Genomic DNA, 18,922 nt, shown 5'->3' with positions numbered 1-18,922 from the left:
AGTGTCCATCAACGGACGAATGGATCAAGAAGATGTGGTTTATCTATACCATGGAATACTACATGGCAATGAGAAAGAATGAAATCTGGCCATGTGTAGCAACATGGATGGACCTTGAGGGTGTTCTGCTGAGCGAAATAAGTCAGGCAGAGAAGGACAGATACCATATGTTTGCACATATAGGTGGATTGGGAAGAGCTTAATGGAGGACCATGGGGTAGAAGAAGGGGAAAAATAGTTGGGGAGAGGGAGAGAGGCAAACCATGAGAGACTCTTGAATGCTGAGAACAAACTGAGGGCTGATGGGGGTGGGAGAGAGGGGAAGGGGGGTGATGGGCATGGGGGATGGCACATGTTAGGATGATCACTGGGTGTTATATGGAAACCAACTTGACAATAAACTATTTAAGAAATAAAAAAGAAAGAGTGTGAGTGGGGGAAGAGCAGGGAGAGAGGGAGACACAATCCACAGCAGCCTCCAGGCTCTGAGCTGTCAGCACAGAGCCTGACGCAGGGGTCAAACTCACAAATGGTGAGATCATGACCTGAGTCAAAGTTGGACGCTTAACCAACTGAGCCACCCAGGCATCCCCCAGACAACTCTATATAAATGGCTAGCTTCTGGAAGCACCTGAGTTGAGACCCACATTATCTATTTTCAATTCATTTAGATAAAATAATTTCTTTTGACAAAAATGGGTATTTATATCTATTAAGGCACCTCATTCAAGGCATGAAATGTCTTACAAGACATTTTATACTACATTATTTCTTTTGTTCCTCTTTTGAAAGAAGTATAATTATTAAAACCACTTAAAAAATATGATTTAGAACTTGAGAAGCTGTGTAACTGGCCCATGGTAACACAATTAGTAAGAGACAGAGCCAGGATTCAAACCCAAAGACTACACTATCAGATAAGTAAGGCAACAGAGATCATTGAAGTTGCAGTAATCTGCAGCTAATTTCCTTGAAGAGCAAGAAAGCAGTTATGGTAGCCTATGAAAGACCATGACTCAAAGATACAGGAACCAGGATTGAGACAGGCTTGCTTTTCAGATAACCTTACCGCTTATTAGTTTGTAACCTTGGGAAATCTCCTTTCCTCCGCTGGCCTGTTTCATAGTCTATAAAATGAGGCTAGGAAGGGTGGATAAGGATTCTTCTAAAAGCCCATGACCTGTCTCACTCTGTTTGGTACCTAATCAGAGAAAGGATTTGTTCCTTTTCTTTGGCGCCCTCTGCTGACATGGAACAAGAGAACACATTTGTGCCCAAACCATTTCGGATTTAATTCAATTGTTTATTGAGGGTTTGCCCTTTACAAGGTCATTGTGGGCACCTCGTTACCTGATGAGAAAACTTAGACCAGTAATAATTATGAGTTACTTCCTGATTGCCACTGAGCAGAGCAAAAGAAGTGAAAGTCAAAAAGTAATTTAAGATTTTATTGTATACATGGAAATCATAGGATCAGAAAACATCATCATTGCCGTAATCATCGTGGGAATAATGAAAGCAATTATTTATTAAGCACAGACAATAGGCTGGTTGCTATCTAAAGTATTTTATCTACTTTCATTTCCATTTTATTCTTAAAGTAATTCTATCAAAACGGCTGTGTATTATCCTCACTTTGTACTGGAAGGGAGATTACAATTCAACCCTGTCCTTTTTCAGAAGAACTTGAGGCCCAGGGACATTAAGTGATTTACCCAAAGTTATGTGGCAGCTGACTGTTGGTAGAGCTAACACCAGAAGCTAGTCCAGAAATATTTGTATTTATTTATTTATTTTTGTCCAGCTTCTTCAATTTAAAATCTGGCTGAGGAGATAGAATATACCAAGAAACAATTAACAGAAGGAGACATGTTGAAGGGGGCCTTGGGAGCTATCTAGTATGACTTCCTGCTCAGACAGAAGCTTCTCTCCAAACCGTTCACAGTTGGATGCATAGTAGTTGAGTTGAAACCTACCTCTAGTCCTAATTTTGTGCCCTGGAGCTATATAAGATATATTTGAACCACCTTCTATACACAGTCCTCCCAGAATTTGAAAACAAGCTCCTGTGAACTTATAAAACATCATGTATGTGCCAAAATCCCCAAATGTATTTGCCTTTCATCTTGTATGTAAATTTTAAAATAAGATTCATTATAAACCTAATTGTCTTCCTCCAGTGGACTCCAAAAATGGCCTCCAATGAATGATTCCTCTGGGATTTATGTCCTTGTGTAGTCTCTCCCATCCTGAATTTTGACTGTCCTTTGACCTACGTTGAATGGGCAGAAGTGACTGTGCCATTTTTAGTCCTAAGTCTTGAGAAAGTCTGATGCTTAGAGTCATTGTGCTCCTTGGAAACATGTAAAAAGCTTAGCTGCCCTGCTGGGGAGGGAATGCCTGAGAGGATAAAATGGCGCATGGAGACCTTCTGTGAGTGAAGAAGCCGTCTTGAATGTTCCTGCCAAGGACCTCCGGAGTGCTTCAAAGCAGTCCCAGCTGCCTATTGACTCCAACTGCAAGAGAGATTCCGAGCAAAACCAAGAGAAGAAACATACAACTGAGAGCAATCAACACACAGAATCATGAGAGAGAATAATAACATTTATGAAGCTACTGAGTTGGAGTGGTTTGTTTTATAACAATAGAAAACTGAAAAAACCCACACAGAAAATATTTCCAGAACCCAAATTGGTTGTCTAATGCTGAGGATGGAAGGAATAGTGTCTGTTTTTCCTGACACTATTAACATTGTCCCAGACTTATTTTACATTTAACAGTCATATCATTAGATTGAATGTGTAGTTAACTAAATATCTCTGGCATCTGTCACAGGATGGCTGTTTGCCTACTTCTCTCCAATGTTTTCCTAAAAGGTTCTATGGACCTGAATAAAATATTTTGCATTTTTTCCTTCATAATTTTCATCTGGTCTGCTGTCACTCAACATTCCAACTTGATGAGATTTTTAGAAAAAATTTTTGCTCTGTTATCTAATATAATAATTATATCTTGTGTCCTCTGCAATCTGACAAACACGCCATACATATTTTATTCAAATCACTGATAAAATCATTGAATGAGACCGGGAAAATTCAGAGTCCTTCAGCAGGGCACCGGAGGCCTCCTGATGAGTAGGTTTGTTCCACTGATTGAGCAACACTTTTAGGAAAAGATCATTCAAGCTACGAGTCTGTTTAGTCTATTGTTGGCCAAGCTGGTTTTCTTCTTCTTTCTTCTTTACAGTGACATTGTAGAGTACTACCTTCCCTGAACTTCATGGGTATAACTTTTCAGTAAAGTGGCTTAAATATTGTCTGGCATTAGGGGCTGTTAATCAACTCATGTCGGTTCCTAACAAATACCACTTTATTCTCTATACAATCCTAAACAATTTGTTTTAGAGTCTCAACCACACAGGTTTGGTAGTTAAACACATCTGGGTTGAAATCCTGGGTTTTTATTGTGAGCTACACCAAGTTATTCAGCCTCTCTGAGCCTCAGTTTCATCTGGCAAATGAGGATAATAATACTTTCTTTAGGGGTTTGATGTGATGATTAAAATGAGATAATGTACTGAAAACGGTTAGCACCATGCTCATCTTGTAATACCTCCATACGTGTTGTATTTCATTATTTCCTGTTTGATTATCATAACAATTAGTTGTTACTCAATCTGCAGTTTCTAAAATTGACCTGTTTCTTTTCACTTTTCTGAAAATTTGAATAATATATGCCTATCCCTAGTTTTATGGCACTGTGTTGAAGAATATAGCAAAAATAAAAATAGTACTTCTATCTGCCATCTGTTAACACTAACCATCTGCCTGAAGCTGTAGGCCTATTGCTTTTTTTTTGCTTCCTGCTCAAAACAGTGATTAAAATGAGTCCCCCACCCCTGCACCCAACTCATACCTTTTGTGTTCTTAGCATGATTCACATGGTTCAACTCATTTGAGGCTCCACCCTCCATCAGACAGATCCACTGGGGCCACTCTTTTGCTTCTTTCATATTTTGCATAGGTCTGTCATCCTGTCACAGCTCTGTCAATCCAGGAGTAGATTGGGCCAGACCTAGAAGTTACTTAGCTCTGCCCGGATGGGATAGAAAGCCAGTCAACACTAAGAAGACATGAGCTCTAGGGTTAGGGAGCAGGGCTTGGAGAAGCAAGAGAGCACTATAGACGTGGGGGAACTGGGGCACCAGAAAGAAAAATAGAACATAATCATAGTAACAAGGACCTGGGTACCAAGTCCTAGGATGGAGCACAAGGCTGACATAGTGAGATACTAAAAAGTATCAAATCCAGAGCTGGCTCCTTACGTCTCCCCTCGAAAACTGGTGATATAAGGGCACCTGGGTGGCTCCATTGGTTAAGTGTCTGGCTTTGGCTCAGGTTGTGATCTCAGGACTCATGAGTTCAAGCTCTGCGTTGGGCTCTGTGCTAAGGGCGCAGAGCCTGAAGCCTACTTTGGATTCTGTGTCACAGTCCCTCTCTCTCTTTCTCTCTGCCCCTCCCCTGCTCATACTCTGTCTCTGTCTCAAAAATAAATAAATGTAAAAAAATTTTTAATGGGTGGTATCAGATCTTAGGTCTGAGTTGAATCTGTAAGCAGTATTAGGTGGATCCAGTCGGGGGGCGGGGGGGGGGGTAGTTACTGTGCTGTCCCAGCTGAGAGCCAAGTGAGGAACTGAAATGTCCTCCAAGAGAATTTCCAAGACTCCTGACACTTGCTTATCCTATCCAGTTCTTCCAGCTGGTTTTGAATTAAATCCTGGAGAGTCTTTCTTTTACTGATTTCTGAGACTTTTGAAACATGTCCTTATTGTAAGACTAGATAGAAACCTATCAGATGCCTTTCCTTCAGCAGGATGATAATATTTGACTACAGCTGAGTAGGATCCAGGTCACTGGTGACTTTCTGAGTACTCAATATGTCAATTTTATGTTAGAACAGATCTGATTAGAATGGAGAGAGGCAGTGATGGGCTACACTTCACAAGGCAGTCATTTTTAATCCACTTTAACAACCTAAGGGAATGGTACTGGTTATAATCTTTGGCTGTCTGTAGTATCAAGGTGCCCTTAAATGTCACTCAAAAGCCATCTAAGACTTTTGCCATTTCTTAACCATAAATTTTTTTTTAAATATTTATTTTTAAGAGAGAGAGAGGGAGGGAAGGAGGGAGAGAGATGGAGAGGCAGAGTGTGAATTGGGGAGGGGCAGAGAGAGAGGGAGACACAGAATCTGAAGCAGGCTTCAGGCTCTGAGCTGTTAGCATAGAGTCAGATGCAGAGCTCAAACCCATGAACTGCGAGATCACGACCTGAGCTGAAGTTGGGCACCCAACTGACTGAGCCACACAGGCACCCTCATTTCTTAACCCTTTAAAACAAAAAATACTCCCTTCCCATTGTTTTTAAAAGAGATGGAGGGATAAAGAGATGGAGAAATAAACCCCACCTTCTAGAGATAACATGTCTTAACATTTTGGAGTGTATTTGAACTAGCTTCTCTCTGCCCTCCTCTCCTCCCTCCCTCCTTCCTCCTTATCCTCCTCTTTCTCTGTCTCACCTTAGACCTCAAGGGCAGAGAGTTGAGTTATTTATACTTCTCAGTCATGGCACATTATCAACATTTGCATGTCCTTGGCTTTGCTTCTATTTTATTTTATTTTATTTATTTTGTTTTATTTTATTTTATTATTTTATTATTTTATTTTATTTTATTTATTTTTTTCCCCCTTCATCCTAAGGCTTTATTCCTCAGCCCTCACTCCTGCTATGGGTAGCCACTCTAAGATGCTATATTCTTGCATCGCATATACCATTGAAGAATATATTGTATTTATGTATTTTTAATTTACAAAAATAGTACTTGCTATAGATCTTGTTCTCTTTCTTACTTTTTTTATTTTTTAACTTGACACTGTTTCTAGGGTCTATTTAAAGTGCAAGATGTCCATCTGGCTCATTGCTGCAAACTGCTGCATGATGGTTGATAACAGGCATCCACCACATTTCATTTCCCTAGTGATGAACTTTTACATCCTGCTGTCAAAAGCAACACAGTAAACATCCCCATGCATATGTCCCTATGGATCTGATTATCAGAAGTATATGGACAGGAGTGAGAGTGCTGAATCCCCAGTATCTACTACAACTAAATGCTTCTAGGTTTTTCTTTAAATTGTCATGACAGAGGTACCTGACTAGCCAAGTTGGTAGCGCATGTAAATGTTTATCTCGAGGTTGTGAGTTCAAGCCCCATATTGGGTGTAGAGCTTACTGGGGGAAAAAAAAATCTAAATGGTCACAACATTCTTTTCTATTGAGAAATGATGTGCTTACTGTAAAATTTGCTCTTTTAAGGTATAATTCAGTGGTTTTAGATTATTCATAGAGTTGTGCATCTAATCCGGAACATTTTTAGCACTTCCAAAAGAAATCTGGTAAATATTAGTAGTCACTCTCCATTTCCTCCTCCTCCAAACCATGGCAACCAGGTCCTGAAAACCTACTGTCTGACTCTATAGATTTGCCTGTTCTGGACATTTCATACACATAGAATTATATTATGTGTGGTCTTTTGTGTATGGTTTCTGTCACTTAGCAAATTGTTTTCAAGGGTTGTCCATGTTGTAGCATGCATCAGTATTTCGTTCCTTTTATGGGTGAATAATATCCAATTGTATGGACATAACCGCAATTTATTTCCACTAATCAGTTGATGGACTTGTGCTGCTCTTTGGCTATAATGAATAAGTGTCTATGAACATTCATGTGCAAGTTTTTGGGTAGACATTTTTGTGTAAATATTTTCAATTCTCTTGAATATGGACCTAGGAATGGACTTGCTATGTCATTTGGTAACTCTCCTTAATTATTGAAGACCTTTTTCCAAAGCAACTGTGTCATTTTACATTTCCACCAGCAATATATGAAGGGCCCAATTTCCATACATCCTCACCAACACTTGTTGTTTAGCCATTCAGGTAGGTGGGAAGCAGTATCTCATTGTAGTTTTGTTTTGAATCTCCCTAATGATTAATTGTCTTGAGCACCTTTCTATGTGTTTATTGGGCTTTCTGTGTGTTCTATGTGCTTCTCTATCTTCTTTGGAGAAATGTATATTTAAATCCTTTGTCCACTTTTAAATTGGTTATTTTTCCTTTATTATTGATTTCTGTTAATTTTTTATATATTATGGATACAAGTTCCTTATCAGTTGTACGATGTGCAAATATTTTCACCTATTCTACAGATTGTCTTTTCACTTTCTTGATGGTGTCCTTTGAAACACAAAAGTTAATTTTGATGAAGTCCAGTTTTTTTTTCTTTTGTTGTTTATGCTTTTGGTGTAAGCCATTGTCTACTCCAAAGTCATAAAGATATATGCCTGTGTTTTTCTTTGGGAGTTCAATAGTTTTTAGCTTTTACATTTAGAGTCTTTGATTCATAATGGTTTAATTTTTGTATATGTTGTAAGATATGGATATAAATTCTTTTTTTTTTTTACATGTTGTTCCGCTATCATTTGTTAAAGAAAACTTGTTTCTCCACTGAATTGTCTTGACACCTTGTTGAAAATCAATGGACTGTAAATGTGGAGGTTTATTCCTGGATTTTCAATTCTATTTCATTGTTCTAGGTATATCCTTATCCATAGTGTCCTGATTCCCTGAGCTTTGTATTAAGCTGTAAAATCATGCGGTATAAGTCCTTCAACTTTGTTTTTTTAAAGATTGTTTTGGGAGTGTTTGAGAGAGTTACTATTAGTATTAGGTTTCTATGGCATATGTAGCAAACTGGTGCATAGTGGCTTCAAACAACACAATTTTGTTATTTTACAGGTCCATAGGCCAGAAATCCCACATGGATTCACCAAAATCAAATCAGGATTGCATTCCCTCCTGGATGCTCCAGGGAGGAATCTATTTTCTTTTCACCTACCAGAGGCCACCCTCATCCTTGGCTCATCACATGCTTCTCCATCTTCAAAGTCAACAATGGTAGGCCAAGTCCGTCTCATGATATTCTCTCACCTCCTCTCTCTTCTGTAGTCACATATCCTTCTCACAATGTTTTATAGTTTTCAGTATACAAGGCTTGAAAGCTTTTTGTTAAATTTATTTGTAAATGTTATCCTTCTTGATACTATTATAAGTGGAATTGTTTCATAATTTCATTTTCAGATGATCTGTGGCTAGTGTATAGACATAAAGCTGATTTGGGGTTCTTAATCTTTTATCCTACAGCTTTGGTGAACTTATACACTATATCCAATAGTGTTTTTAAATTAAAATTTTTTACTGTTTATTTAGTTTTGAGAGAGAGAGAGAGACAAAGTGCGAGTAGGGTGAGGGGCAGATAGAGAGGGAGACACAGAATCTGAAGCAGGCTCCAGGCTCTGAGCTGTCAGCATAGAGCCTGACGTGGAGCTTGAACTCATGAACTGTGAGATTGTGACCTGAGCTGAAGTTGGAGGTTTAACTGACTGAGCCACCCAAGCACCCAGTACCCACCAGTATTTGTGTGTGTGCGTGTGTGCATGCGTGTGTGTGTGTGTGTGTGTGCGTGCGTGTGTGTGTGTGATCCTTAGGATTTTCTATATACGTGATTCTGTCATCTGGAAATAAACACAGTTTTACCTCTTCTTTTACAATCTGAATGTCTTTTATTTCTTTTTCTTGCCTAAATGTACTGGCTAGGACCTCAAGTAAAATGTTGAAGTATCTGAGTAGATACAGCGTATCTTGTTCCTGACCTTAGGGGGAAGGATTCCACTTTTCCACCATTAAATATAGTGTTGGTGTGTGTTTGTTGTAGATGCCCTTTATCAGGTTAAAGAAATTCCCTTATATTACTCATTTATTGAGTGTTCTAATTATAAAAATGCTTTAGATTTTTGTCAAGTGATTTTTCTACTTCTGCTAAAATGATCATGTGATTTTTGCCTTTTATTCTAATATGGCTTATTACACTGACTGCTTTTCACACACTGAACCAATCTTACATCCTTAGGATAAATCACTGTGGTCATGGAATATGATTTTTTTTAATATGTTGCTAGATTCAGTTTGCTAGTATTTTCTTGAGTATTTTTGCATCAATATTTATAAAAGATTTTAGTCTGTAGTTTTATTGAAATATCTTTGTGTAATTTTGGTATTGGTATAATCCTGGTTTCTTAGAATGAGTTGAACAGTATTTTCTCCTCCTCCATTTTTTGGAAGAGTTTGTGAAGAATTTCTATTAATTCTTCTTTAAATGTGAAGTAGAATTCACCTGACAAGCCATCTAGTTATGGGTTTTTCTTTGTGGGAGGTCTTTTGGTTATCAATTTAATCTTTTCATTACAGGTCTGTTCAGATTTTCTGTTTCTTCTTGAGTCAGTTTCAATAGTTTGTGTCCTTCTCAGGAAATTGTTTTTTCAAAGTTATATAATTTATCGGTATATAGAAGTTAATAGTATTCCTTTATAAATCTTTTATTTCTGTGTGTTCAGTAATTATGTTCCCTCTCTCATATCCGACTTTAGTAATTTGAATCTTACTCCTTTTTTCTTGGTTAGTCTAGCTGAAGTCTTATCTGTCCATTTTGTTGATTTTTCAAAGAGCCCATTTTTCATTTTGTTAATTTTCTCCACTTCCTTTTATTTTTTTTGAAAGTTTTTATTTATTTAAGTAATCTCTGTATCCAATGTGGGGCTTGAACTCATGACCCTGAGATCAAGAGTCACATGCTTTTCTGACTGAGCCAGACAGGCACCCGTTTTTCTATTTCCTATTTCATTCATTTTTACTCTAATCTTTATTATTTCATTCCTTTTGCTTGCTCTTAAGGTTTTTTTAAATTCCAGTTTTGTTAAAATTGTCCTGAGTTTAGTTTGATCTTTTTCAGTGTCTTATGGTAGAATATTAGGTTGATTGGAGATCTTTTTTCTTTTAGCTATAAATCTTCCTTTGAGCATTGCTTTCACTGCATCCCATAAATTTCCATATGTTGTGTTTGATTTTCATTCATGTCAAAGTATTTTCTAATTTTCTTTGAGATTTATTCCTTGACCCATTGATTATTTAATAGTGGTTGTTTAATTTACACATATTAGTGAATTTCCCAAATTTCAAGCTATTGATTTTTCATCTCATGTGGTCAGAGAACATATATTTTATGATTTCAGTCCCTTTTTTATTTTTTTATTTTTTATTTTTATTTATTTATTATTTATTTATTTATTTATTATTATTATTATTTTACAAATAGTTTATTGTCAAGTTGGTTTCCATATAACACCCAGTGCTCATCCCCACAAGTGCCCCCCTCTGTGCCCATTCCCCCCCCCCCCCCCCACATCCATCAGTCCTCAGTTTTTGTCAGCATTCAAGAGTCTCTCATGGCTTGCCTCTCTCCTTTTCCCCCACCATTTCCGCCCTTCTTCTCCCCCTTGTTCCTCCATCAAGTTCCTCCTAATCCTCCTATACGTGCAAACATATGATATTTGTCCTTCTCTGCCTGACTTATTTCACTCAGCATAACACCCTCAAGGTCCATCCATGTTGCTACACATTCTTTATAATTCCAGTCATTAATCACCATGTAGTGTTTAATGAACACCTGCATGAATCATAACTTCCAAATCCAAACTGAAAATTCAAATTTTAGATTGTGTCTTCCTGTAATAATTATAATCCACCCCGGGGCTGTTCTGACTTGTTTGGTGTCTCTGTTTTTGCAGAACTTTAATCAGGGCACAGGGCTTCATTGTCTTCTCTTATTCCTCACCTCACCTTTTTCCAAATCCAGGGTCTCCCAACCTCTTCATTATTGCCATTTTGGGCTGAATAATGCTGTATTGTGTGTGGGGGGTGGCAGTGGGGGTGGAGACTGTCTTGTCCTTTGTAGGATGGTTAGCAGCATCCTGACTTCTACCTACTAGATGCCAGTAACTCTCCTGTCCCAGTTGTAACAACCCAAAACCTCTCCAGACATTGCCAAATATCCCCTTGCTGGTGTGGTGGAAGGGAATGGGAAAGGGGAAAACTGCCCCCTATTGGGAAACACTGCCCTCAAATCCATGAGGATCCCAAGCCTGCAAATGCTACCAAGAATTGTCTGGCCACCACCAAGCATGGTTTTCAAAGAAACCTTAGAACATGTAGTTTAACCAAGTCAATGTTCTTCACCCTGGCTGTACATTTGAATCATTGTGATATTTACAAAAGAATAACTGGGTATTAGTAATTTTTAAAAGCTCCCCAGGAGATCTCAATTTGTAGACAGGATAAGCATATGTACTTAGACATCATAATACTCCTAAAAACTTTTTAAAAACCCACCAATTTTATTTCAAATAGGAAATATCCAGGTAGAGTCAGAGCAAGAAAAATATTCCATGTTAGGAGATGGTAGAACATAGGCCATTGGAGACATTTCTCATTTACTTTTCTGTGATTGTCACAAAGCAGTTGGGGGAACTGGATACCTCTGGGAAGGCTGGGCTTTTTAACAGTTTGACTGAGGATGCATCACTTGGTATGGTGCTTGTGAGTTACAAGCTTGTGGAGATTTGTCACCAAAGTGACATCAATTAGAGAACTTCACAGGGAAGAGCCTGACCAAGGGGAAATTACCCAAATGTAACGTTTGTGATTGTTATGGAAGGAAGGAGCGGCAATAGGAGCAAGATGTAGCAAGAGCAAGGAAGAGAGGCCTTCTAATAATGTTTTTCAGCACATGAAAAGTACAATCAAATTGCTACCTCTTTCCTTTGTTAGTGCATAAGTAACAATGGAAATAAAATTATATGATAAAGGTCCTAATATTTTAGGATCCCAGGAACATTATGTACAGAAGATGTACACATTCTGGCAGCTGCCAATCCATGTTCTCTGGCCAGCCAAGAAGGGCTGGCCAAGATTCTTGGCCAGTTATTGATTGATCTTCAGAAAGGTGTAGGATGCATTAGACGAGGCTCAACTTTCCATGTGAACTTCGGCAACTCACTTAACTTCCCTGAGCTTTTGTTTCTTTATCTGAGAAAATGGGAAGCATGGCATATACCTCAAACAGTCACCATAAGGATTAAATTAGATAATAAATATGAAAGTGTTTTGTGAATTGTAAAGCCCAATAAGGTAATGCTAGCTTTCCAGGGATCTTCTATCCTGAAGATTCTTCTAGTCCAGGATCCATTGGCTTTCAGTTTTGACTTCTAGGACATGTGAAGAATAATGGATCAGTGCAGCCATTGACTTCACTTGTCAAATGTCTGTCCTCAAGTGGACAATCAGGAAAATACATTTGAGTTAAAAATACAGAGTGATGTATTTTTCATGACTGAGGTTACAGTTGTATTTTATTATACTAAAGACAAGGAAATTAATTGGTGCCCTCTAAAATGCAAAGAGCAAGAGATTAATCTGACAAATGGTTTCCATTAAAAAGTTCCATTTGGTTTCCCAAATTTATCTTGTCTCCTGAGGTTTCTGAATGCCACAGCGTCCTTCCCCTGTGCTTTCCAGCTGTATTCTACTGTTTCCTTTATTCCTAGGCTTGAAAAGTATCTGTATCTATACAAATATAGTGGCACAGCATAACTACAGAGTTAACTCTAATTCATGAACATATTAACTGAAATCACTATTTTGTCTTTCAATCAAGTTTTGGTTGATATTCAAAATGTAATCTTTGTGGAATTTGAAAACAAGGCTTTTGTAATGCTATTTCATACAAGTAATGCAGCTAAGGTCATTCAAATAAGTCCGTGGTCAAGGTTTGAAGTGATTGGAACTCACCTAGTAATAAGGATTCCCATCAAAGGATGAAATAAACAGAGCAGGGGACAATCAGTGCTATTCTGGGGGAAACTGGTGGAGAAGAGGTCAGCATTTGTAAACTTTCACTTGAATGCTTTTACAGTTAGGTGCCTCACACACAGCTAGCAGAAAAAAAATGACTGGATTCCATCCTAGTCTTACGAAAACGCAGATGCCTGGATGCCATCTTTTCTGAAGAGAATACGAGTTCAGCCAATTGCAAATTTAAGACTGAGCACACTACTACATTATCACACTAAGTTCATATTTTTCTGTTTTGTCTTCTGATTGTTCTGTCTCGAAGTCTGGGTCAGGGTCTGGGTGGTGAATTTCAATGACAAGAACATAGATGAGGCCTCCAATGGCAGCGCCAACCAAAGGGCCCACTACAGGAATCCACCAGAAGTTATTTCCAGCTCTGAAATCAAACGAGAAATTAGTGATATTGCACTTTCTCCTGGAATTATTGTCTAGGTATCCACTAAACAAGCCAGTCTTTCTCATGCTCATGGTTCCCTTTTAGCTCAGCAAGAACTAGGCATGACACTCACTGTAGCTTGGCAACCATCATCCTAGATTTTCCATATACCTGATTTCAGGTGATCTATTCTGTTTTCCTATTAGTACTCTTGAGAGAATATGCCACATTTCTTTTCCTTTCAGGTAATATAATCCCTGAACCTACTGTCAAAACTGAAGGCATCTAGGGATAGTTCAGGTTGATTACTCAGGAACTTCCTTTCTTGAATCCTGAAATGATGAGTCCTGGGGATAATGAACGGAAAGGTGTGGAGGGGTTCCTGAGAATCATCTACGAGGGCAACCATGACATAAACAATCAGAAAACATTTGTCAATGAATGAATAAATTAAGAAAATGAAATGTGGTTAAATGAATTACCTACTAAATATAATTTAATTGCATGCTTATTTTTTGAGGTCATAGCTTAAAGCTACTCTCTGATAAGGCTTTTGTGCCATGATTCTGTCTTCTACAGAAGTCTTCAATGACAGTACCTTATACTAAAAGTATAGCTCTGGGAGAAAGCAGGTGCCTTTGTAAATTGTTACCATCTTTCTCGAAGACAGGAAATCGATTTAAATAGCTCCACAGAAAGGAACATGATCCTCAGAAGCAAGCAGAAGTATGCGATGTATTGTTTAAGGATATATACATTTCAGATAAAACTTTTTTAAAACACAGGAGTGAGAAGCACTAATATTCAGGATAATGTGGAGGACACAGGGGAAATAGCAAGAGCCCACACATATACTTGAGGACTTCACAGTGTCCTAGCTGGGAAAGGTTCATGGCTGTCCTTTTTACCATTCTGTTTAATAACTACATATATGTTCCATGTGGCGTTTGTTTCTATCACAGTTGGATTAGAAAGGATAATAAAGAAAATGAGCCCTGCCCTTGAGCTTCATTCTTCCATCTGCATGGTGGTCTCTTCCACCCAGACCATCCAAGTACTCTGAAATTAGATCATGGAGGGAAGAGCACCGAGGGTGAGCACAGCAGCCACCAGATGTCACTCTTACTGCATGGGAGAGAGGATGCTGCACTTTTCGCTGCTCTCAGTGCACCTTCACAAGCCCCCAAATCCAGGAGGACTTTCCTAGGAGAGGCACATGGGCTTTAAAGAGCTAGGAGCCTTCTCTTTGGTACACACAGGAAGCAAGTATAAGCCATCTAATTTGTCTACCATTTCCTCTCGTTCATCATGATTTAATAGCGAATCTCACTGTCATTTAACAGATTGGGGTCCCAGTTATCTGCCAGAACACATGTCCTCTTTTCACTGGCTGGGCTCTTCCTTCTGTCAGTGCTGAATGTGTTGTGCCGGGGTCCCAAGTCATAAATGAAGGTCCTCACATGTAGTATCCCGCCTGGCCGGTCTTACAAGTCCACAGTATCATTTGCATGTTGTGATTGGGAAACATCTGTGTTAATTTGCTTGAAGTACATACCACCAGCAGGAATTCCTTCCTTTGGGTAAACTCTTTAAAATATTAACAATACTCCTGAGATCCTTCATCCATGAAGTCATTAATTCCTTAATGTGAATTAGTGGAGAGAGCTTAGGTGGAAAACATCTTAATATTTAAGAGGATAGCAGTAGTCAGCTAAGGTCTGTTGACTTGCCCTTGTTGGACCCTCTGGTGCCCCACTCTGCCATCATCCCCACTGACTGTCCTACAGGGGCAAGTGAGGCCATGAGAATAAGGCAGTCTTGGTTTTCTCTGAGACCATGGGGGTAGATCCCAGCTGAGACATCTTCTGAGATGCTTATCAGGGGTAGGGAGCCCTGGAAGGATGAAAGAGTCTAGGAACACTTTGGAGACCTGTTATCCTTCAAAGGTTTTCTTGGGAATTTTCGAAGATTACCAGCCAGTCAGCTCTTTCCTAACTGGTTTCTGATCCTCTAGTCTCTTCTTTATCCATGTAGTGATGTCAGACTAATTTTGGTAAATTGGTGCTCCAAACACGTCAAACTTCTGCTCTAAATCTTTTGCTACTTCCCATAATCTACAGAATAGGGAGTAGCCCAAACCTGACTTTTTCATTCTGGGAGCCTAGATCCTCTGTGATCTAACAAGAGTTGTTCTTTTCAGGCTTCTTCATGCATCCTTTCAGCTAGACTAGATCACGTGTTATTCTAACATTCTGTCTTTGTATATAGCAGCCTCTCTGCCTGAAATAGCCTCTCTGTCCCCTGTTTAAGAATGTCCAAATACTATAAAATGCCCCTACTTCCACCCCTGTAATTCCTAAGCTTAGAGTTGAAAACCTCTCAAATCTTGGTGTTAATGAGTCAATTCTCCTTAATGGCATTTGACAACTTCACCTTGGGTTAAGAGCCTATGCTAACCCCTCTGAAACAAAACGTAAATAAAGGTGAAGGACAGCAATTGGGTTTTGTCATCTCTAGCACAGCTCCTTGAATAAGAGCTCAGGTAGCTGCATGGATGAATAAATGAGTGCATGAAGGGAAGGGACCCTGACACAGAGGGACATGGAGCTTAGTTCAGCACTAAATGATTGTAGGACTTTGCCATGGACATGATCTCCTGCCTACACTTAATAAAACTGAGAGAGAACAGGCAAGGTCTCTGCCTATCTTAGAGCCACCATCACTCTTAGAGCTTTGGATGAATCACCAAGCAGAGCTCAAAGGCAGGCCTTTGAGGCATCTTTGTTCCAGGGTCTGTGTGGAGCTAACTGAGGTGACCTGGTCATGGGGGCAGTGGTCTCCTAGAATGAAGCTCAGGAAGGTGGAAATAACAAAACTCATCGGTTAATTCTGGGCTCTGGGAATCTTTCTGACATATGTTTTTCATTCTCTGTTGGAAGAATGCAAAAGATCCTTCCTAGTTGGGGACGTTCTAGTGGTTATCATTCTGGAACAAGAGCTTCTCACCTGTGGTACTGTTAACAATTTGTCTGAATAATTCTTTGTTGTGGGGACCTGTCGTGGGTACCGTGGGATGCTTGGCAGTATCTCTGGCCTCTACTCACTAGATGCCAGTAATGACTTTCATCTCCACCCTCCCCAGTTGTGATAACCAGAAATGTCTCTAGGTATTGCCAAATATCTCTGGGTGGAAAAAATCACCTCTGGTTGAGAGCCACTGCTCTAGACAATTCACTGCATTACTAGTTTCTTAAAGAGAGGGGATGTGGCTCGATTTTCTTTGTATCCTTCATCTCTTAGGACATGTCTGGCATATAGTGTTTACCCATTATTTCATTCATACTTTTATTAACTTCTATGAAACTCTTTATATGCCAGGCTCTAGTTTTGTTACTGTGGGTGCACCAATGAGGAAGCTGCCAGGTCCCTGTCCTTAGGATGCTTATATTCTAGCAGCTCTCAGCCCTGTCTATGGTGGTGATATGACTGGTATCAGTTATTTTAATAGCTAGTTTTTCACACTGGTGAAGACAACCCAAACCTACACTTAAATAAGTCATCACATGTGCGTGACTATATGTCAGCATTTAGAAACGCTCAAGTCTTTTCTCACCAAGAGAGAATACTTCTCACCAAGTATTAAACTAACATTTCCTCACATGCGTCTCTCTGGCCTCTCTTTCTCTGTGTTGGAGCCCTGTTTCTTGATGAACCAAAGTGAGTTCCTTTCTCAGAGAGAGATGTGATAATAGATGGGGACTGACCACTGTGATTTTATGGGGCAAAAATGGGAAGGAAGAAATGGGTACAGTGTGTCCTAGAAGACTGGTCCCAACAATTGGCGTATTTCCTCACACATTCTGAGGTAGAAAGCATGGCGTCATGCCATTTCTTGTACACAGGCTTTCTTTTATATCTGTTCTACCAGGGACTTCCTATTCATACCTCAAGACCCAAGTCAGCTCTCATTTCTTCACTGATGCCTTTTCCAATTTCCCCAGGCATAGCTATCTAGTCACTCTCTTTAAAAAAAATTTTTTTTAATGTTTTATTTATTCTTGAGAGTGAGAGAGACAGAGCACAAGCAGGGGAGGAGTAGAGCGAAAGAGGGACACAGAATCTGAAGCAGGCTCCAGGCTCCCAGCTGTCAGCACAGAGCCCGACATGGGGCTCGAACTCACAAGCCATTAGATAGTGACCTGAGCCGAAGTCAGATGCCCAACCGACTGAGCTACCCAGGCTCTCCTGGTCACCCACTTATCTACATTCCCTCAGCACTTGGTTTTAGAAGTTGCCAGAGCACTTATTATATTGCTCAAGGCTAGTGTCTTAGGTGATTTTGAAATTTCCTTATCTAGCACAGTGACCACAGCACAGACAGTGTTCAGTAGAGATATGCTAAATGAGTGAAGCATACATAGCACAATTCTCTAGAAGGAGCCCTGTAGTAGTATTGGAAGATATAAATTCTTGCCCCAACTTTGTATCAAAGTGAATCTGAAGACAAGTTATACAACCAAAATATTCCCATAAAACCATATACCGATTATTATTATATAGGGCAAGCCTATCTCTTTGGAATTTACCTGGAGCCTCTCTCTCTCTCTCTCTCCCTCCCTGTCTATCTGTGCCCATGTTTGTCTGCCTCATCCCTCCCCCACCACACCCCATATCATCACTAGTGAAATGTCCCACACTGATGACCAGAGTGTGCTCTTACCCTCCGCACTCCCATCTGAACTCTCCTGGACTTCTGTAGTCCAACCACAGCCTTCCCAGTGAGGTGCAACATGAATCTTTCTCCCCAGACACCGCTGTTACTTACGTGAAGACCTCAAACCCCCATCCTGCCAAAGCAGTGAAAAGCCTGGGACTCAGGTCTCGAGCTGGATTCATGGCACAGCCACTGTTCAGTCCCAAGGAGGAAGAAATGGCAATAATCAGGAGGCCAATGACAATGGGCTCTAGGCCTTTGGGGACTCCCAAATTTCTGGAGTCGAAAATGGCAAAGACAATCATGAGGAGGAACATGGTGGCCACTACCTGCAGAGGGAGAAAATTCACAAGGGAGTGAACTTGTATTCTGTTCATTTGCTCACCTCAAATTTTACCCCCTCTTATTCAAAAACAAACCTAGTAATGACTAACACACTTTAGTGAGCACACTGTGCCAGGTTCTCTTCTCATCACAGCAATCCTAGATGTGGGTGTGAGTATCATCCTCATTTACACATTAGCTATGTGCCAAAGTCACACTCGGTCAGCAGCAGTCAGGTGTGGACCCAGAGAGTTCTGCTCCGGAGACTGCTACCTTCACTACACCATCCAGCTAAGCTACTACTTAGGCCCTCAGGCAACTGGTAAGATGCTAATGGATAAATGGGCAAAGGAAATGGACAGAAAATTCTTAAGAGAAAAATAGAATTAAGAAACAAATAGGTGGGAAAATCTGATTCGTAATGGAAAAATGCAAACAGTACTAAACGTTAGGGAAGTGATAGAACTAAACGTACCACTCTCAAAAGGAAATTCAGCAGTAATTTAGTAATATGCATTAAAAAAAAATCCATAAAATTATCTATTCAGTTTGACCCAGCTAGGTATCTGAAAACCATACCATGGAAATAATTTAAATTATGAAAAAAAGTCATAAAACAAACAAGTTCACTTCGGCATTATTTATA

General features: G+C 39.5%; 1 protein-coding gene across 2 annotated transcripts in view; it reads right to left on the bottom strand.

Annotated features, from left to right (window-relative positions):
- Positions 1-12,310: 12,310 nt before the first annotated feature.
- Positions 12,311-18,922, bottom strand: part of AQP9 (aquaporin 9) — a 46,763-nt gene continuing 40,151 nt past the window's right edge. For both annotated transcript variants that reach the window (XM_039230649.1, XM_039230650.1), the window contains 2 exons: positions 18,064-18,281; positions 12,311-13,238 (listed from right to left, as the gene is read on the bottom strand). In XM_039230649.1, the coding sequence (XP_039086580.1) occupies positions 13,064-13,238; positions 18,064-18,281 (393 nt within the window). In that variant the 3' untranslated portion in view covers positions 12,311-13,063. The remainder of the gene's footprint in view (positions 13,239-18,063; positions 18,282-18,922) is intronic.

Source organism: Hyaena hyaena, unplaced genomic scaffold (genome assembly GCF_003009895.1).
Source record: "Hyaena hyaena isolate Hyena2069 unplaced genomic scaffold, ASM300989v1 scaffold_49, whole genome shotgun sequence".
Lineage (NCBI taxonomy): Eukaryota > Metazoa > Chordata > Mammalia > Carnivora > Hyaenidae > Hyaena > Hyaena hyaena.
Note: the sequence above shows the minus strand (reverse complement) of the source record. Positions and strands in the feature narration are given on the sequence as shown.